This window comes from Tetrao urogallus (genome assembly GCF_951394365.1).
Source record: "Tetrao urogallus genome assembly, chromosome: 4".
In the NCBI taxonomy this organism is placed as follows: Eukaryota; Metazoa; Chordata; class Aves; order Galliformes; family Phasianidae; genus Tetrao; species Tetrao urogallus.
This window is the reverse complement of record NC_136817.1, coordinates 13,180,281-13,199,708: the sequence shown is the minus strand read 5'-3', so window position 1 is coordinate 13,199,708 and position 19,428 is coordinate 13,180,281. Positions and strand designations below refer to the sequence as shown.

Below are 19,428 nucleotides of genomic sequence, written 5' to 3'. Positions count from 1 at the left end.
GTCCTACGCACCAGGCTGCTCCCCAGCAAACTCAGGAGACACTGAGGTGGGGAGCGTGGGGGATCTGACTGGCTCAGAAGCAGCAGGGAGGAGGGTCTCGGACCCGGCTGCGTGTGGATCAGCAGCTGCAGCAGTAATTGCAGAAGTTTTCTCCATTCCAGCTCTACCGGAGTCCTGACAGCGCTTGCTGCAGAAAATCTGACTCTCTTTATCTAGAGCTGTGTTCTAAAAACAGACAAAAAACCCAAGGCAAAAAATACAAAAAACAGCAGTTAAATCAAAGCTCTGTGTTGAACTCGGGGTTAAAACAATCTACAAGACATTAAGTGCATGCGTTAGAGCCAGAAAAAAAGGAGAAATAACATTAGAAAACTTATAAAATTGTTTTTTGTTTTGAAGTGCTGGCATTGGAAAACTATCTTGAAGATACTTATTTGCCGTGGTGATCCAAATTGACAGTTTTTTTGCAAGTCTGATGTGGAGAGAAAAATAACAAGCGATTGTGATATTGTCTGAACTCTCTTTACATTAGCAAAATATATATATCTGCATTTATCGAGACACAGAGAGTTAACTACATCTTTTAATTTGAGCATAATATGCACTTCTGTAAAGACCAGAACTACTGGTGTGTGACGGTAACAGCTGGAAGCTGGGGAGTCTTTCTATCTCAAGTAGAATCCCTTATTGCTTGTTTTTAAAAAGTCAACAGAATGCAGTTACAAAAATGCATCATTTCTGAAAAGTGTTGCTAAAAAATGCAAGTGGGAGAAAGAGCAGCAGATCAGCCTGGAAAGTGAGAACTCTGTAGTGCATCAGGTAGATTGTCTTGGAAAATGTGGTGTGTCTGCTAAACCATACAACTTTCATATCCTCTGAAAGCTATTGCAAATTAATATTATATTACACTGTGGGGTAATGTTTCATTTCTAGTAGAATGTCTGAAGGTGAGCAAGAGGGAAATCTGGTAGTTCCTGTGTCAGAAATTTCAGAATTGTTTTCCAGGGTTTGGAAGGACAGCATAATGGGTCTTGTTTCACAGTTTGAAGGCTGATATTGATCGTTACAAATCGCTATGCTTGTTGGCTTAACCACAAGTACCAATGAGAATATAGACTTAATAGAGATTAAGTTCTTTCTAGTTTATTCGGTTATGTGGAATGGTACAAGATGCACTTCCTCTGGTCAAGTGCAAGTTGATTGGGCTTTCTACAGTAATCTGCAAATCTGTGATACTTGTAGTGAGAAGACAGACACAAATACGTGCTTCACCTGCATGGAAATGTCTTCCTATTTATGTACAAGCATTATAAAACACTTATGTAGCAATTTGTTTTCAGCCAGAATGTTCTACTGTTAAAATAAATTAGGTGCTCTGTCTTTTATGTTCTTTCATTTAATTGTTCAGAAGGACTTCTGTAATGCAGTGGTTTCCGAGTGTTAGTGGAAATTGTCTAAATCTTTTGGTCTGGATACTGAAATAATTTTCTGATAGGAGTTAAATATGCCATGTGTTTTTCTGCTGTAGTTTATTGCATCAAAGATACCAAGGACAAGGCAGAACCTAAGTAGTGAGCCTCTGTTCTCCTAATTAACTGTTCATGTTAAGAAGTGAAAAATCATTTCACTGTGGGCTATCAGAATTCAGATTTCTCTTTTATCTGACTTTAGTAAAGAACGCTTGACTGGTAGCTCCAGCTTTTCAAGTACAGGTCTTCAATAGTTTGCAGGTATATGGAAGGCAGGTTGTTCTGGAATTAGTCTCACAAATTTTATTTGAAATGGAAACAATTTCTATTTCAGTAGGTTGCATTTTAGGTGGTTTTTTTTCACCACTCTGTGTCCTTACTGTGGTACCTTCTTCGTACAATTCCTGTCTTTTCACTCATCATGCAGTTCAACATTTTGTTAGTCTTGGCTGTTGTCTGTGTCACATTGACAAGGAAAATTTGCCAGCTGTCAGTTTGCTCCTGGGACACAGAAGGGTATCCAATGTTACAACTTCATGGAGTGAACAGTAGCAGATGTATACTTTTTCTAATTGCTTTCAGATATTTTAAGATGTACACATGCACAGAATTGCTCTCAGGGAAATGAACTGAGTGTCTGAGGAAGCGAGAAATAACTAGTTGTTATCAGTGCTAGCTTAGAAAATTTCAAATATGCCTCCCTTAATACACAAAACTTCTTTGCAAGTGTTTAAGATTTTTTTACTTTGGTGTTTCTGTGTGGCTTTAGCTCTTTTCCACTTCAGACTGGCTGAGTTATTTCTCCTTTCTCCTTGTGACAGACAGAGCACATGTATTTTTTTTTGTGCAGCAGAACAAAGCACTGCAGTTAGTACGTACCATTGCCTTGGACCTATTCAGAGGAAAGCAATGCAGGCATGGGGGAAAGGAGGAAAAAGGAAGGAAGCAAGGGACAGAAACTAGACTTACTTAAAGCAGAACTAACACAATTGCAACAAATATTGATTAACAGAACAGTTTTAAACTGACAAAAAAAAAAATAAATCGATAATGAGTTAACAGCAGTATGCTTTTAAGGGGCAGAAAAAGTCTCCTTTTCAAGAACACTGAAGTAAGTATGTGCAGTTTTACTTATCTGCCACATGATGGTATTATCTGCATTGTCCAGGTGGCAATATTTGAATGAAGTGATGCTAAAAGGGATTCCATTAAATATGCAGGTGGACTGATCTAGCAATAGCAATGCATTGCAGTACACAGTGGTTACAATACTGTGCTTGTCCGAATGTTTTTAAGTGTTGATGTAAGTGAAGCCCAGGAACATAACTAAATTTTAATGCTCTAAATAATCCAGAGAAAGAGTAACAAACTTAAGGGCTTAATTCTCATTAAATTACACTGTTTTGAGCAGTTTATTTTCCCTTCAGCATTAACTCCAAGCTGCATTCAGAACTAAATATTTAATTGTTTCCATTTAATTGTTTTCCTTCCACAACTGTTAGGAGGAAATAGGGCAGGAAAAAGGAGAATCAAAAGATTTAATAACATTCTTGGCTGAAGGGTTGGCAGTAGTTATAGAATTGAGGGGAAAAAACCACACCAATAAGAAGCCAGAAGCTACACTGTGTCAGAGATCTGAGATAGGCTTAAGTCACATGCAAGTTGGAGAGGGGCTGAGAGTTAGAATTAAAATTGCTTTTATTACATATATTGCATTTTATACCAGTTTTCAGCTTCAGGCTTATCCATAGTCTCAACAGAATAAAGAATGAAGCTCTGAAGTCCCTCTCAAACTGTCAAGTCAAACTGTCAAATGAAATGCAGACAACAGCATGAACCTGAAATCCATTTTCTGACTTCTCTCATTTTCAGGTTTCTACTCTTCCTACTGCCTATTTAATTGATGTAAATGTATTTGCAAAAGCATAAACATATGCACACATGTTATTTGAGTTTACCTACTTTCAGATGATAAGAACAACTCTTTGGTAACGTAAGTGGGCTGTATATTCAGAATAGTTAAAGCTATCAAGGAAAAAAATCACTGGTACTTTACTATCAGTGATAATTTTGTGTTTTTTCTGGTAATGAAAGATACTATTTGTATGCAGAGCACATCCTTAAATTAGACAGCAGTGGGCCTCAATATGGGAACGGCAGCTCAAGCTCTTGAACTGTTGCATTTTTCTATGAAAAAGTGGCCCATCAACTAGAAGCACAGTTCTGAGCACTGATAGCAGGGAACTCAACTGTGATTCTCCTACATCTACTTAACTTAAGTAGTTTACTTTGTACACTTTGATTAATGTTCCCTGTAAGGAGCATACATAACATACATAGCTAGAGTTGCAGTGGGACAAAATTAATGTGGTAAATATTCAATACTATGAAAAGAATTTCTGAATGGGAATCTGGTTTTCCCCACAAACACAGTATTGAACAACAGTATGCTCAAGATGGAGCATTGCTTGGGCAGAATGGAGGAGCCTACTTCAGCAGCTAGCTGATCAGTATGTTTAAAATTACAGCTTTTTTAATGAAGGATTTCAAGTTAATAAACTCCATTTCAATATATTACTACTTAGTGTTTACATGTATCTGAAAGCTTGCTTTTGTAGCTTAGCTAGCACACCATGATAGACTTGGCTGCTCTCAAGCGACAGTAGGACAATCCATACAGTACACAACTAGAATTAGGGACTATTCCAGCTTTGCTTTTGCTGTTCTTACACCACACATGCTCACAGAGTACTGTTAGAAAAATATGCTAAGTACAATATGAATACATAAAAACTTTATTTCTCTTACCATGATGACAGAAACCCCAGCAGATGTATTATTTTGCTTGGGTAGGGTGTTGTTAAAGTGCTGCTTCAGTTTACCTGTTACTTCAGCTTGCATATTATTCTCTGGGGATGTGTCATCCTGTATTAGAACAAACAGAATACTGAAGGTAAGGAAAAAAAATGAATTAATGTAACTGAGCAAAAGAGAAATGTTCCATTAGCTAGAGGTACTACCTCAAAGTAACCATTCCGGTAAGCAGGCCAAAAACGAATGCCCTCTATTACTTGAATGATGGTTCAAACCATTTGAGACAAACTATGTAGGAAAGGAACCCATCAAGTACTCTTTTGTGTCTGACCTTCTGTTTCTTAAAATGCCATGTGAACTGCTTAACTTCAGTCTGTGAATTTGTCCCACAGCCGTGAGCAACAACTTCTACCTTTTAACTGTACATACAGCTATGCTTGGTTAAAAGTGTATTTGTCATTTGGCTTTATTTGTGTAAGCATTTTAAATGGCCCATCACATCCCCCAGATTGAGGAAACAAAATACAGTGCCATAGGCATCTATGCATAACAGCTCCTCTCAAAGGTAAAATCATTACAGTTGTCTTCTCGTGTGAGAGAAATCCGTATTTTCTCTTTTAAAATGCACGTGGAAATCAGCATTGGCTATATACATGTAAACCTGGTATTTATCAGTAGAAAACTGATTTGAAATCAATAAGCAACATACTTTGGTGTTCCCCCACATGGCTGTCCAGCAGCTGTATGTCATCAGCTTAGTGCCAATGTATTTTATTTGCTAATTCTCTTGTGAAAAAACAGGCAGTTATAATTTCTTTCAAGTAGCATTGCAGCAAATGAGATGCCAATGTGCAGAATAGTCCTTCCTTCCAAGTACACTTTTAAAAGATGATCTTTTGTGATATTTCACACTCAATCTAGACGATGCCCAAGTCACATCTGCTTGTGAGGTTATGTTTAAGAAGCAGAACGAAAACCTCCAGCACCTTCTAATCTCAACCAACAAGTGATACCCTTCACTCTGTTATGTTAGAACACGGTTGTCAACAGAGTTAGCAACAGCTGAAACTTAATTCAGGCTCTTGCTAGTCTCTTACATGTGCAAGTGGCAATAGTGTTTGAATAAACAGAAATGAGTATAGCAGAATTGTGTCGCTGCTTCTGAGGACTACACTGTAATAGATTTATAGATGTAATGTCAAGTTAGAGATAAGTAAAATGTAATTTACTCACTGACACCCAGGGATGGCTTAAGATCTGTGCTGCTGTATATCGGGCTTCGGTATTCACATGTAGCATCAGGCTAATTAACTCCTTTGTAAAGAAAAATGAGTGATGAGAATGGGAAAGAAAACTACTAGTGAAACTTTTTGCTCAAAGTTCTTTTCGGCACAACTTTCTTACTGCATGCATGTTCACTAAGTTTTCCAAAATGAGACAAAAAACCAGCTCTTCCAAACATCAGCTGTAATGGTCCAGTTTGTTCTCTGTACTCATACAAGTGACCAGAACAAAACACAACTGGGACACAGTGATTCTGTATGGGCAGTACACAGTAACAGTACATAAAGAGCACAAATTAGAACTATGAAACTCGTGAAACTGTTTTAAAACCTTATTCTCTTATGTATTCCTCCAGAGTAAAAGGACATTTAAATCACTTCACCAGTTTACAATCACCTTGCATAGGAAAAAGCGTATTGATAGGTAAAACTGCTTAATTCTAATTGCATGGTCAGGTCCCAGACAATCTGCAGTTGTGGCTTTCATCATGGCTTAGAGGCAGACACTGGTGCAAATGTCTTCAGCTTTATCAAATAGCTTCATGGACCTTATGTTAATGATATGACTTCAGTCCATGTAGCAATAATTGTTCTTTTAAAGGAATGACAGGAGGGGAAAATTCATTTACGTTACAGTGGTAGCGCTGAATTTCCTGTGAATAGTTCATGATCGAATAAACCGAAATACATCTGATGTTCAGTGTTCTGCTGTACTTATTCACTTGGACAATACCATGATGGTTGGTCTGCAAACATGAGCTTTCATCAAGTACCATTATGCCAACTAAAAAGGTACAGCCGCATGGAAGAGTGGTTAACATTCTGTTGTGAATGTTTTATCCCACATTTCCAATAGGGCACAGTCTTCTCAGTGATTTGTCAGAAAAGCTCTTTAGAGTTAGAAGATGTATCAGTACCTTTGCTGAATCAGTGATATTATCCCAGTAGGGTGAAGGAAATTCCAGCTTCCCCACAAGTATCTGATCAAAAAGGTCTTCCTGAAGGTTGTTTTCACTGTGGAACAGTAATAATGAAAGAGATGAGAATGAAATCTATCACGCGAGTTTTAAATTTGATTTTGGAAATGGAACAGAATTTGTTATATCAATTATTACAAGTGCCTACTTTGCAGGCTTATATAGCGATGGCACCTCTGAGTTCTTTGCCATAGTTATGCTGTCAGGAGTTACGCAAACTGAAAAATAATATTGAGTTGAAAGGACTTCCACTGGAATAGACTACGGAGTTAACACAAAATCCAATGACTGGAATGGTGATTTAAACCTAAGTCATTTGCCCAGCCAAAAGGATCTGCCACAAAAAGGCGTGTAATGCTAGTGAAATGAGCCTCTTCTAAGCTACTGCAACTGGATTTTGAAAGTATTCCACAGAGAGGATATGGAAAACGTGCAGTAGACTGGGTACTGGCAGGCTACTGGCTGGATAATTATGTTTGTATCAAAAACATAGGGTCATAAATATTCAGAAGTCAGGGGCAGTGCTGCTTTTTATTTAAACAAACAAAAACTTCTGTTGGTCTTACCTACTGTAAACATCCACTCAGCCCCTCACTGTTAAGAAAAATCAAACCTTTTGTGTTGGTTTTTCAACAAATAATTGCTAATAATTTGGTAAGACCTAATTCTGATGCCATGGTATGAATGCTTTGCCTCCGTGCCCCAAAGTCTATTCAAAGCAGTTATAATTTATTTTCCTTCTTAAGCAAACTATTTGTAGAAATAACGTTAAGGGATGAATTCCTTATTAAAATATGTCAATTCCTTCTCATTCTCTGACGAAAAAAAATAATGAACAAAACACATCCATCTTATTTTTAGGCTTCATTCATACTGTGACATTGAGAATCACATTCACAAACCGTACCAACCATATGGCGCCTACCAAAAGTGATTATTAACAAGATTAAAAACTCATCATAAGCAAATTCTTCCCCTCACCTCTGTGTGCCATTAACTTTCCCCTTGACGCTAAACCAGTAAGTTGCTGTGTCCAAACAGAAACACTAGAGGGCAAAGCATACACATTCGTTGAATTGGGGCCCACGTAGAAGACAAAAGGAAAATACAGTGCTCTCACAGTGCTCCATCCCCGAATACAGTGGCACAAGCCAGTTGCTCCCATAGAAAACTGAATATGTAAAGCTGATACCAAAGCCTGATGAGATGGACAACTGAAACCAACTTCAAAAAGCATTGGTCTAATGTATATTTTTTTCTACAATGCCTCTTCCAGGGGATAGATGGGGAGATAGATGGGGCTTACAAAATGATTTGGGTCTTTACTATTTTTCCTTTTGACTAATAGAGATGCTCACCTGCGAAAAGGTGGAAATCCACATAACAGTATGTATGTGATCACACCTGCGGCCCAAATATCCACCTTTAAGCCGTATCTGAGGAAACAAGATTGCATTACTTGTGCTGGATTGAAAAATAACTGTTTATTGGAGTGACTTGCAAAATTACTTGAGATGACTGTATGTTATTTGGATACGTGGATCTTATTTAGATCCTTCAGTCTTGGAAGCCCTGGTGGCACCACTTTGATGGAACTTCCCACCTCCCCTCACCTCCATAAGCCTCAAGGCTCTCCAGGGTTTTCCAAATACACCTGCATTCAATTCAGCATCAAGGTTTCTCAATCCGGAATCCCTGATGATAGAAGACAATGAGGTGCTTTCTTAGTCCTGCAGTAACTATCTCTAACGTTATCATGTGTTGCTAAGCAACAAGATACCAATTCTCCAGTCTCCTAAACGAACAAGTAACAAAGGAATAAAGAACTGCACCTTTCTTTTTAAAGCACAGAAATTAAAATGCTAGAGGTCAGAAAAAGGTCTTTTTTTTCCTATTTCTTTTCCTACCCAGTACCTTCAGTTTGTCCAAATTTAAAACGTGCCAGTGAAGTGCCCTCTGATGTTTGAGCTCATGCCAGCTCTGAAATATTTCCCAATACCACAAATACAGTGAAGGATGCTTGAATCAATCCAGCAAACCTTCTTCCATTCAGAAGACCAAATTCACAGTTAAGGCAAGAGGCAGCTAATATGGAAGGGAGATCTCTTGTCTAATAGATAGCAAGACTTACTGTAAAAATTATTTTGTGTTTGGGCAACCACTAGATAAATACAGAAAAATTCAGTTATTTAATTAAACCAAGGCAACAAACATAATGCATCACCCAGACGAGGTCCTGACCTGGACATGATCTAACTAGACCTGCTCAGAGCACAGGTTTAGACAAGCACCACAAGTGGGGGTGAGATGTTAAGGAGGCATAGGTGCACTTTGGGAGCAAATGGGGAAGCTGGTCTGTCTGAGGAACTGAATAATGCTGTTTTCTCGTAATTATTTTGTTTAAAAGAGATTGAGGACCATCCTGATAGAGCATTCTAGTTCTCATAACAGTTAGGAGCTACCTGCCAAAATTGACAGATTACAAGACCTATGTCTTAGTTACTTATCCTCACCCTGTCTCTGCAATGATTTCTGGAGCCACATATGTGGGTGTACCACAGACGGTATATAAAGGTCCTTCAACCACAGTTGCCAGTCCAAAGTCTCCTAGCTTCAAAGATTTGGTTCCATCTGCATATTCACATACCTAGAATCAGCAAAATAGAAACAATGGTGAGGAGGATATTGGAATTTTTTAATTTATTATTATTATATTTTTAATAATCAGCACCACATGTAGAATGTAGAAAAAAAGAGGTAACTTCCACAGCCATGTATTAAAATTGGGTTAGGTTCACAATTCTGGAATGTCTTCCAAACTACATATTTTCATAAAACCAAGCCTCACTTGAAAGTCCAGACGTGAGTAATCTTAATTTAAAAATGAAAATTCATGCAGATAGTTTCTTGCTATTATTTACTCAGTTTCTCAACGCTCTTGTCTTTACAAGTTCCTAAAAAGCCAAAAACTCAGCATTTCTCTCACTAATATTTAATAATTTACTTACATGGCCATCTCTGTATAAGTTTTAAATTTGAAATGTTAGGTTGCTATCTAGATGCTCGCAGAGTAACTTCTTAGTGTGTCTGCTATAAAAATGTTTTAGAACAAATACGTGCAAGGAAATTGTATTACTTTTCAGGATGCAAATAGGCTTCAGTTAAGCCATGCCTTTGCACTTCTGTGAAAACACTGCATCTCCTCTGTCTTAAACGGGTGGAATCCCAGTTTCTATAAGGGTGCCTAGACTGGAACAGGAACAGGCGTGCTATGTTCACAAATAAGAGAAGACATTGGCTGAAATAGCAGTGCTGAAGTTATCCAGTGATACTTGCACTTTCTAATAAATTCTATGTGTGGAGATTTCTGCTGTTTCTAATGCGTTTTCCAATTCTGTGTACCTTCCAGAGAGACAGACAAAATTATGATAAGGTACTAAAGTACTTCTTGTTACTAGCTCTACAGCGATCTCAGTAAAATAGTGTTATGTCACCTTCCCCTCCCCCATTATTATTTTGGGTTCCATTAAGTGATGTCACTTTGACCAATTAATCCTTATATATTTGCTTTTCATCATAGAATTTAGTGTAAGAATATCTGTAAGTTTAGAATATCTGTAAGGTTAGATCAGAAAACACTTGGTCAGATAGTACAGCTGGGAGCATTTGCTTTGGACAATGTCAATTACTGTAGTTTTTTCCAGCTTTTTTTGCATGACTGGAAAAAATGAACACCACACACAAAATTTGAGAAAAATGCATCTGTTCTGCTACTTTTATGTACAGCGAAACATCTGAGAAAAACGTGTGTCAAATAACAGATTTTGCCATGGAAGCAAGAGTACAGATAACCTCATTTGTATCACTCTACAGCTGTAGCAGTTTGAAAAAATAAGAGACAATGATATATTTGGAATCAGGCTGTCACCAGGCTGATCTTTTTTGATCCTAAGATTTCACAGCTGGCAATGGTTGAATCAATTGATTGCTTCTCAAAACCTATAGGTATTTACTCCCATTTGTTGACAGACTATGCCCAAATGAGAGCAGCAGGCTATTTGAACCAAGTCTGAAATGAAACCAACAGAATTAGAAGCGGAGTGCCAACACTGTAATGAATAATCACACTCATATCCATAAACACTCATCTGCTCTTCCCCAAATAACAACTGGAGAAAAACAATTTATCTGAACAATAACATGAAACTTTCAGCTGTGGATGGTTCATGTAATTGCCAAATTACACTTTTTTCTTCTGCCTTGAGGAATGAAGAACAAACTTGCAGTGAAATATCTGCATTCATATCTTGTTTTGATAACAACTTAGTTCAGTGTGGTTTGTTACCTGATGGTGCTGCTCTCTCCACCTGCTTACTTTCCACCACATGGTACACCAAATGAGTGTGAATGAATGAATGCTTGTTCACCACAACCAGAAAAGATTAATAAAAGTAACATTAGATCTCAAACATGACATTTCTACAGAAGTAGCCAAGTCCACCAACTACCTATGCCTTCCAAAAAGGTACCCTGAAATAAATCAAACACAAAACTACAGCTTGAGGATAAAGACACAGGCAATAGCCCTTAAAATAACTGTATATGGCCACACAGCTTGCTCTGAATGAGGTGCAGTACTGTCAGATCAGCACAGCAGCAGTGATGCTTCTACGCACAGTTTGTTCCACCGCACAGCAACAGATTAGTTCCTTTGTTACACCACAGCTATGCTGACTGTTAAATTATGGATTGGGGTTAAGTTTCTGGTTGCTTGCTCTAGGGAAAGAGGAGAAAAATGGCATGGCAATTTCTTGCCACAGTGCAGCTGGAGCTAGTGTTAAACTGAGCTGTCTGGCAGCTATGTAGGTCAGCCCATTATATAGCCTTAAGCATTTTAAGCAGGGAGAAAACCAAGCCTAGAATGCTGATAAGTTTTAAATATATTAAAAAAATGTAATAACGTATTTGTAATTGATGTGGACCTAGAGATTGGCAGCTACCATCAGATTGGTTTAAAATCTCTCGCTGGCCAAATATTTCTTAGGAAATGTCTTTCTAAGCTTAGTCTTGCTGTTGCAGTCACACTAGGAAAGTTCAGTAGTAAGAAACCTGACTGAGAAGTATTTAGATTTCTGTGCAGACCCAAATGCACCTGACTCAAAAGCCCCATAGATCATCTCGTTCTGAGTTATTTTGCTGCAGAAAGGAAGGTAGCTTATAATAGAAAGAAAAACATTATATGACAGAGATAACAAGAAAAAAACAAAAACTGGATTAACAGTAAAGGGAACTATAAGGACACATCCCATATGAATTAATATTGTTTTGTTTCCTTGAAGTGATGTTGTTATGTTGTTATCATGATTTCAGTGGAAGCTAGGACATAGGGCTCTAGCATCTCTAGAATGGTGGAAATAGTTTGGTTTTTTTTCAAATAATTGGTAGCAAGGCCTTTCTTCCTTTCTCTACATAATTCATATCATTAATGGAAACATTTTTCTCCTTGATAAACACGTACAAACTATAAGACTAATAGCATATATTTTTGAATGTATGACTGGTAAAGAGAATGTAATTCAGAGAGCTGGATGAACCTGTGCAAAAGAACCAACTACTTCCAAGAACAGGTAGCAACTGATGGGAATTACTCGCATTTGCATTCCATACCAATTAGCTGTCTTAGCATGCTGGTATTGTCAATCACTGTGAATAGGACTTGCATCTGTTGAGTAATCTCTTCAGGCTTTCTAGACAGAAAGGACATTTGTGTCTTTTTATAATTGATTCAAATACCAATGAGAGCTTAAAACGAATTTAGATTGATTGTATTTGAGGAAGTGCTGATAATTAAGTGATAGATTTTCTCTTTTAAGTGCTGGGTTGCTATGACTATGTTTTCCAGGAGAAGCTTCCTCCCCTCTTCTTTTTGATACACAATCTAATTTATTTGTGGGTTTATGTCAGTTGCTGAAAACTGCCAGTAGAATTTGGTTGGTAAAGAATTAACTATTATTTAGAATTCAGCTTATAATCCCATCCTTGTAATAAATCAAAATCTATTTTGTGAAAAGCCAGGATTCCTTAATAAACAGGATGGACAAGTATCACAAAAGGCTTTAAGAGATGACCATCAAATGTTAATAAAAACTCCTTTCATTCCTGATGACAGTGACTCAGGTAGGGAAGGTTATGGTCCTGCTTGTTCATTGCATCACACCTAATATCTAACAAGCAGTACATAATTCTTATGTGTCACCTCTATGTAAGCAAGGCAGCACACTGCTCCCATTCTGTGCACTGTTCTCTAAGCAGTTCTCAGAGCAGACCTTGTGGTCATTCTTTTCAACAGACTCAGTTACTTTATACGTCTGCTGAGAACAAAATGTCATCAGTCACCCATGACAAAATAAATGTATGTACGGAGCTCATTCATGGTTAGAATACTGGTAAGTCATTAGAAAGATGTTCATTCCTGCTATGACAGTAAAATTAAAAAAAGCTTTAGATAACCATGTGATCTCTGGAAGAAGTGGCTCTCAGCCCATCTATCCCCCACTTACAAAATGTAATAAATAATTCATCAACACAGCTTTAAAATTCATTGTTTGGTGAGACCATATTCCTACTTGTCCAAATGGCAGCCAATCAAAATGTAAATAAAGATAGGTCTAAGGACATGTTTGAGTATAGCTCATTTGGGTTACAGTGATTGCTATCTCATGGTAGAAGATTTATTTTATACATACATATTCCAAATTAACATTCCTTCTGTTCCCTGCTCAGCTTTTTGACTTTTACGTACAAGCATTTGCATTAATGAGAAGGAAGTAAGAAAGAAAATATTAGAAAATAAATGAAACGTACTAGGAGATTTTCTGGCTTGATGTCTCTGTGCACAATGTTGAGACCATGAAGGTACTTGAGCGCGCTGGCCAGATTGTAGACCATTGCACTCCCATCTCGCTCTGTGTATTTTGTAGAAGAAGTGATAGCATCAAACAGATCTCCTCCCTAGAATTAGGAAAGATAATAGGTCAGTTCAGTTCAAATAATAAAGATAATTTGTAACATACCATGTAAAATCTTGCACAAAAAGCATGCTCAGAAGCACGTTAAAATGTTAAAACAAATAAACAAACACAACAGATAAAAACTCCACAAACATAAAACTTCTCACCAAGATTGTAGAATGGGAACTTGGGTCATTTACAGATCACAGTCCTTTTTTGGACTTGATTTCATTTGATTGACTGCTCATATGCATGATATACAGAGATACCTCCATACAGTTTCTATTTTCTTCATCTTACCAGCTTAATTCTTTCTCTGATTTTGAGTAAAGCCTAAAGAAAATCCAGGCAACAGCAAAAAGCCTAACATACCACGTTTTGCACTTGTAATGAACTGCAAAGTAGAAATGTTGCAGATATTGTGAAAATGTCAAGTTATTACAGCTGAACAGGATGAGTTTGAAGTGCAGAACTTACAGGTGATTTCAGAGTAGGCCTGTTGTGTAGTCTGATTAGGATACCCTCTTTATCTTGGGATACATAACAACATGTAAATGAGTTTCTGGTGCAGCATTTCCAATCATTGCCATGAATTTTATGTGGGTGTCTCTATGATGGTTACCCTGGTTACATCTGTAGGAGTGATTTATCTGAGCTGTGGGTGGCATTCCAAGCATTTCAATACGTGTGGAGAAGCAGCAGCAATTCAGGAATTGCGTGCCAAGCTGGTGGAATATTAAAATATTAATAAAATACTTTCTTAAAAACAGAAAAACCTCTCATTTAAAAATAACTTTTAGAATGGGAGATAAATGGGTAGGTTACAAAAATTCTGACTTGAACAACTAGGTTTTCTTCAGTTTCCCAAGCCGGCAACAGCTCTAGAGGTAATTACGGGATCAACGTTTCAGGCAGGAAAAAAAGTGATGAGTTGCACTCCTCTGACAGGCTGATCAAGCCAATGGGCAGTGTTGCAGTGGGTGTACAGAACACAGGTAAGTGAGAGTGCAGAAATAAAACTCCATCAAACTAGTATCTTACATTCACAAGGTGACAGTAAAATGGAATTAGAGATTTTTTTTCTCTGTACGTGTACAATAGCACCATCAAGTTTTTGGACAACTGGAAATAAAGTGAAGGAATGCTTCATACGAGGAAGAGAAGTGAAAGGTTTTAATTTTGATGGAACATAATCAGTGAAGTCTGGAATACTTGTATCTATGATTTTCTAAGATAAATTGAGTTTTTCCCTTTAAAGCAAATAATTAAATATAGTGGTGAAATAAATGCAAATTTTCCATTACTATATGCATATCACAGGTACCCTCTGCATGTTGTAAATGATATAAAACCACCACCCACTTCTCTCTAGGCTGCGTACATAGTTAGCAAGATTACCTCAAATCTGTGGGTCTAATAGTCTAATTACAACAGAAGAGATGTAAATGCCACTAATGGAACTGATTGATAAGACTATTTGCATGATTAATAATGGAGATTGCCATTGAAATCTTATCTGATTATGTCTCCTAGACATTATATCCTTGGCTGACACAGAGAACTGTTCTTTTTAAAAAAAATCTCCTTCGTCTTACCTTGACCAGCTCCATCACCAGATAGAGTTCTGTTGGAGTGTCCATTTCCTCTATCAGCATAATGATATTTGGATGCTTCACTCGACGTAGAATAGACACTTCATTTTCAATCAGGTGTTCCTGTCAGTAAAGGGTACAGAGGTATACATGAATAAAGTGGCCCATTCAGTTATCCTTTGGTTAGCTCTTCAGGGAGCACCCATTTTTCTATTTATTTCACTTATGTAGTAAAGCCTACTGTCAGATGCTGGATTTTAACTTGTATTTCAGCCCAGTTGTACTTCATCGGTGACCAGAAATTTTATTTAACATATTTCAAACACATAACCCACGGGTTATCTCTAAAAAAGACCCCAGAATAAGACAGCAATTCAGAAAGTGCAGGTTGTATTTCTTATGTGGATATTAACAGGTTGAGAACCTCTGGACTTGGATCTTTGTACGCTGCCACCTCCCAGCAACAGCTAACGTGTTCTTGATCCTCTCCAGCCTTCACTTCTCATTTAGTGTACAATATTCAAGGACAGATTGCCTAGGATTTATTTTTCAAGGACTTGCACTTTAAAAAAGGACATGGATTGTACATAGGAAAATGATAACTGCTTTGGTTATGGATTTCAGTTTATTTTACATGCATCTTTAGATACACAATCTGCAAAATATCTACCAGCTCAGTCAACTCGCTGTGGCTCCAAACAGCTGAACAGTGCACAGATTAATGTATCCTTCTAATTTATCCACATTTAATTTATCCTTCTATGTATTTCTGAGAAAGTAATGGGTTTACAGAACAATAAGTTTCAGAATGCTTGGCTTTCCAGAATATCTTAGCATCTGGTTAATGCTATTGAGTGAAGAAAATTGCATACAATTGCATGCATATTCTTCCACTGAAATAATGATTGGCATTTTCTTTTATAAATATTGGAATACAGTAGTCGTATTTAAATTCCCTGTAAAATAAGTAACACTGCCTGCCTAAAACATAAATTTCCTTTCCTCATGGCAGGTAAGACCTCATCTCACCGGAGTCTGAACTTATTCATGTTTAATGCACTGATTAGCAGCATGCAGTTCATGCATTTGTGAGCAGAGCACGAGAAGTAGATGTGACCCACTGTGCATAAGCAGTGATTAAAGATCTTATCCTACTTTAGCTTCTATTTTCAGGTTTACTTATGGATGTGTTGTGTTTTTGCAAAGCTTTAAGTGTCTGTGTAACTCAGAAACCACATGCCCTGTGTGCATCTCATTTTGTGAGTGTGGTGTGGCATATACGGGTTCAGCAGTCACACCTTTGAGATTCAATTTGAAAGAGCATCAATTGTCATTCTGAACAAACATATGTCTGCTCCAAGCAAAGGTGCTCTGGAGGAAGAAAACAAATAAACATGAAGCAATTTTGTTAAACACAATGCTCAATCTCATCAACAGACAAAAGTGAACAGCCACAGCATATTAAGCCTTATGGATGGAAGCCTGTAAATTCAAAACTAGTGTTAGTTTTCTACCCAAAGAACAAATAACGTATATTCAATTTATTATATCCAATAATTCTCACTGAGACACAATGGTTTTTACCTATGCTTTCTTTACTTAATTTGACTAAATCGTTAAATCGTAATAATCATTAAATCCTTTCATTTAAACAAAACCCAGGCAGAAATTATTTTTATCTAAAACTAGTGACAATAGCTAATGCTCATTTTAAAAAGGGGTTCCAAAACATTGTTGAGCTGTTGCTTTGATACTCGTTTTCAAAGCATTGGCTAGTGTATAGTTAGTTGGTTTCAGTCACTTTTCTGTTTTTTCTATATATTGTCTTTAAAAAAAAGCTTTCCAACTTTTTTTTTTTTTTTTTCAGTGTTTTCCTTTTTAGCACAATATAGATTTCAGTCTACATTCATAGGAATTATTTGAAGACTATAATTGGTATTTAGGTTAACTGTAGAAAAAGCTTTAGTCAATCCAAGAAAAACCGGTAGTGAGCAGTGGGCAATATACAAGTCACACATATTTGGTCCAGATAGTTGTTTTTAACACAGGACTTATCTTGGCAAGGAGAGAGGGTGAAGAACTAACTTGTAGTAAGATTTAAATATTTACTTTGTTAAGTATGGTCTTTGCTTGCACATACTCATACATCTGGACAAGATCCCTTCAAAACATACAAGTGGTAATTTTTTTTCCTCCCATTTTTGTTCATTTGTTTTAAAGCAGCAAGAATGATAAGTAGAAAATATGTTGAACTCTACTGTACAGAATGGTCTCTGGTCTATTCCAATTTATGGCGCTTAAGAGCTGACAACATGTAATAGAAACATCTGAAGTTGAAAGCATTAAAAAATAAAAAATACTTCTTTTTCAGTAAAACACACTGGTTCAACTTTCCTACAGCCAAAGAAATTTCTACATTTTAATCTCAGAAAGGCAATTTTTGCACTGTTTTTCTTGAGGTTATACATTTTTAAGATTCCTTTCTAAATTCTCCGTTAAATAAACCTAGGGATATGAGATAAAGTAACGGGGAAGGAACATTCATCTCCTTACACAACTTAAAATCTGCATGAATAGACCATTTCTGACAGAGGTCCTCTACTTCAGAGCAAGTCATCACAGCAGGTAGGGTGTCAGTGCAGAGCAGTGTACAGCTCCTTACTATACAAAGAACATCATGTGGACTTTCAGCATCTTCCTACATGGTCACTCCTATCAATTACAACTCTGAATATTACTCTGCAGAGCAGTTACTCTATGCAATTGATAAAAAGTAATTAAAACCCTAACTTAGTTGCAAAGGTAACTCCAAAATCATTGCATTGTGATCATTTACTTAGAAAACTGGATATTTGCATAAAAATAAAAGACTGCCCTTTTAGTTATACTTGAAAGAATGGCATTTATTTCCTATCTCAGAGTCTTTAAAACAAAACTTGACTGCTGTTTAATACTCTGCCTTCTGTGTTGCTTTTGCAACAATGAACTGTGATCCATTTGAGTCATAAGTTCCTCAAGAGCCCTTTGTTTTTAAGGTCTTGCAAAGCAGTAAAATAGAAGTCTTATTTTTTGTTCCAACATTTAGTCTCCATTTCTGACTATGTTTTACCTATAGATTTGTTAGGATTTTTTTCCCTCGTTTTTAGAAGTCTGTACTTGGGAGGAAGTCTGTGACACTCTAGGATACCTGCTTCTCTTACATAACATGCTATTCTGTTGCAGGCTTTTTTCCTTTTTTTTTTTTTATGTATTAGAAATAAAGTGTATAGAACTCTCTTGTTAAGAGATCATTGTTCTACAAGACATTTAACTACATACACAGAAAAAAATGGTTGATGAAATTTCTTCCGAAATCCATGCTCTGTATATAAAAGGGGTGTTTACAGCCATAAAAAGGGACAGGAGATAGAGAGGGAAGGGGAAACAGCAAATTTCCTCTCTTGTATTTTACAAATCAACATAACTAGGCTATGTTTGGTATGATTTCATTTTGGACAAGCTCTGGTGTTTGTTAGTTCAATAAAAATGATGGCTGTTTTTTTACTCCACAATCTAGCACACTAATGCTCACAACTTTTATTATTTGTTTCTTGAAAGGAATATCACCCTGTAAAACAGATATTCTGAAAACAGTCAGAAATCCAAACACACCCCCCATTTATGACTAATGAGCAGCTGCTCATGCTGCTGCTGCTGTTTTTCTTAAACATGTAAATTTTTGCACACTACCTTTCCGCAGCATTTAGCCTTGTCTATAATCTTCAGTGCAAACTCCTTTCCTGTGGATCTAGTGAGAAAAATATGAAAATGTTAATCAGAAATCAGTCAGCATTATGTGGCATTATCTATAAAAATATACATAGTGGAATGCTTTTACCCATGGAGACTGGTGAGAAAAAACGCACAGAACAGACTTCATTTTGTTTTTCATTTTCTCAGCAACATTTGTGCCTGCTGTTTCCCTGACTACCACAGCCCTATTCACTTAATGTGTTATTCCTAGGCTCCAGCTGCAACTCATTCTTCTGTGACCGAGCACAACTCCCTCTCACCTCTTTACTGCAAGGAGCAGAATTTGTCTTGGGCTCTCCACTTTGCTTTGTTCAACTGGTAGGCTTTAAAGATAAAATCATGCTCATTTATGTGTAAGTGAGGAGAGGAAAAAGTGTGATTGCCTCATGGAAAAAAAAATGGTAGGATTCAGTAGAGCTAAGACCCTGTGTTTCATGATGTAGTAGTCCAAAATCCTGCTGAATTTATTAGGAGATAATTTTATATTTCAT

At 37.0% G+C, this 19,428-nt stretch overlaps 1 protein-coding gene across 2 annotated transcripts in view; it reads right to left on the bottom strand.

Annotated features, from left to right (window-relative positions):
• Nucleotides 1-3: 3 nt before the first annotated feature.
• DCLK2 (doublecortin like kinase 2) overlaps nt 4-19,428 on the bottom strand; it is a gene marked incomplete at both ends in the record, with an annotated part of 76,979 nt that continues 57,554 nt past the window's right edge. For both annotated transcript variants that reach the window (XM_079535099.1, XM_079535100.1), the window contains 9 exons: nt 4-225; nt 4,278-4,394; nt 5,517-5,597; nt 6,484-6,580; nt 7,902-7,979; nt 9,057-9,190; nt 13,408-13,554; nt 15,149-15,268; nt 18,875-18,932. In XM_079535099.1, coding sequence (XP_079391225.1) covers nt 4-225; nt 4,278-4,394; nt 5,517-5,597; nt 6,484-6,580; nt 7,902-7,979; nt 9,057-9,190; nt 13,408-13,554; nt 15,149-15,268; nt 18,875-18,932 — 1,054 coding nt within the window. The remainder of the gene's footprint in view (nt 226-4,277; nt 4,395-5,516; nt 5,598-6,483; nt 6,581-7,901; nt 7,980-9,056; nt 9,191-13,407; nt 13,555-15,148; nt 15,269-18,874; nt 18,933-19,428) is intronic.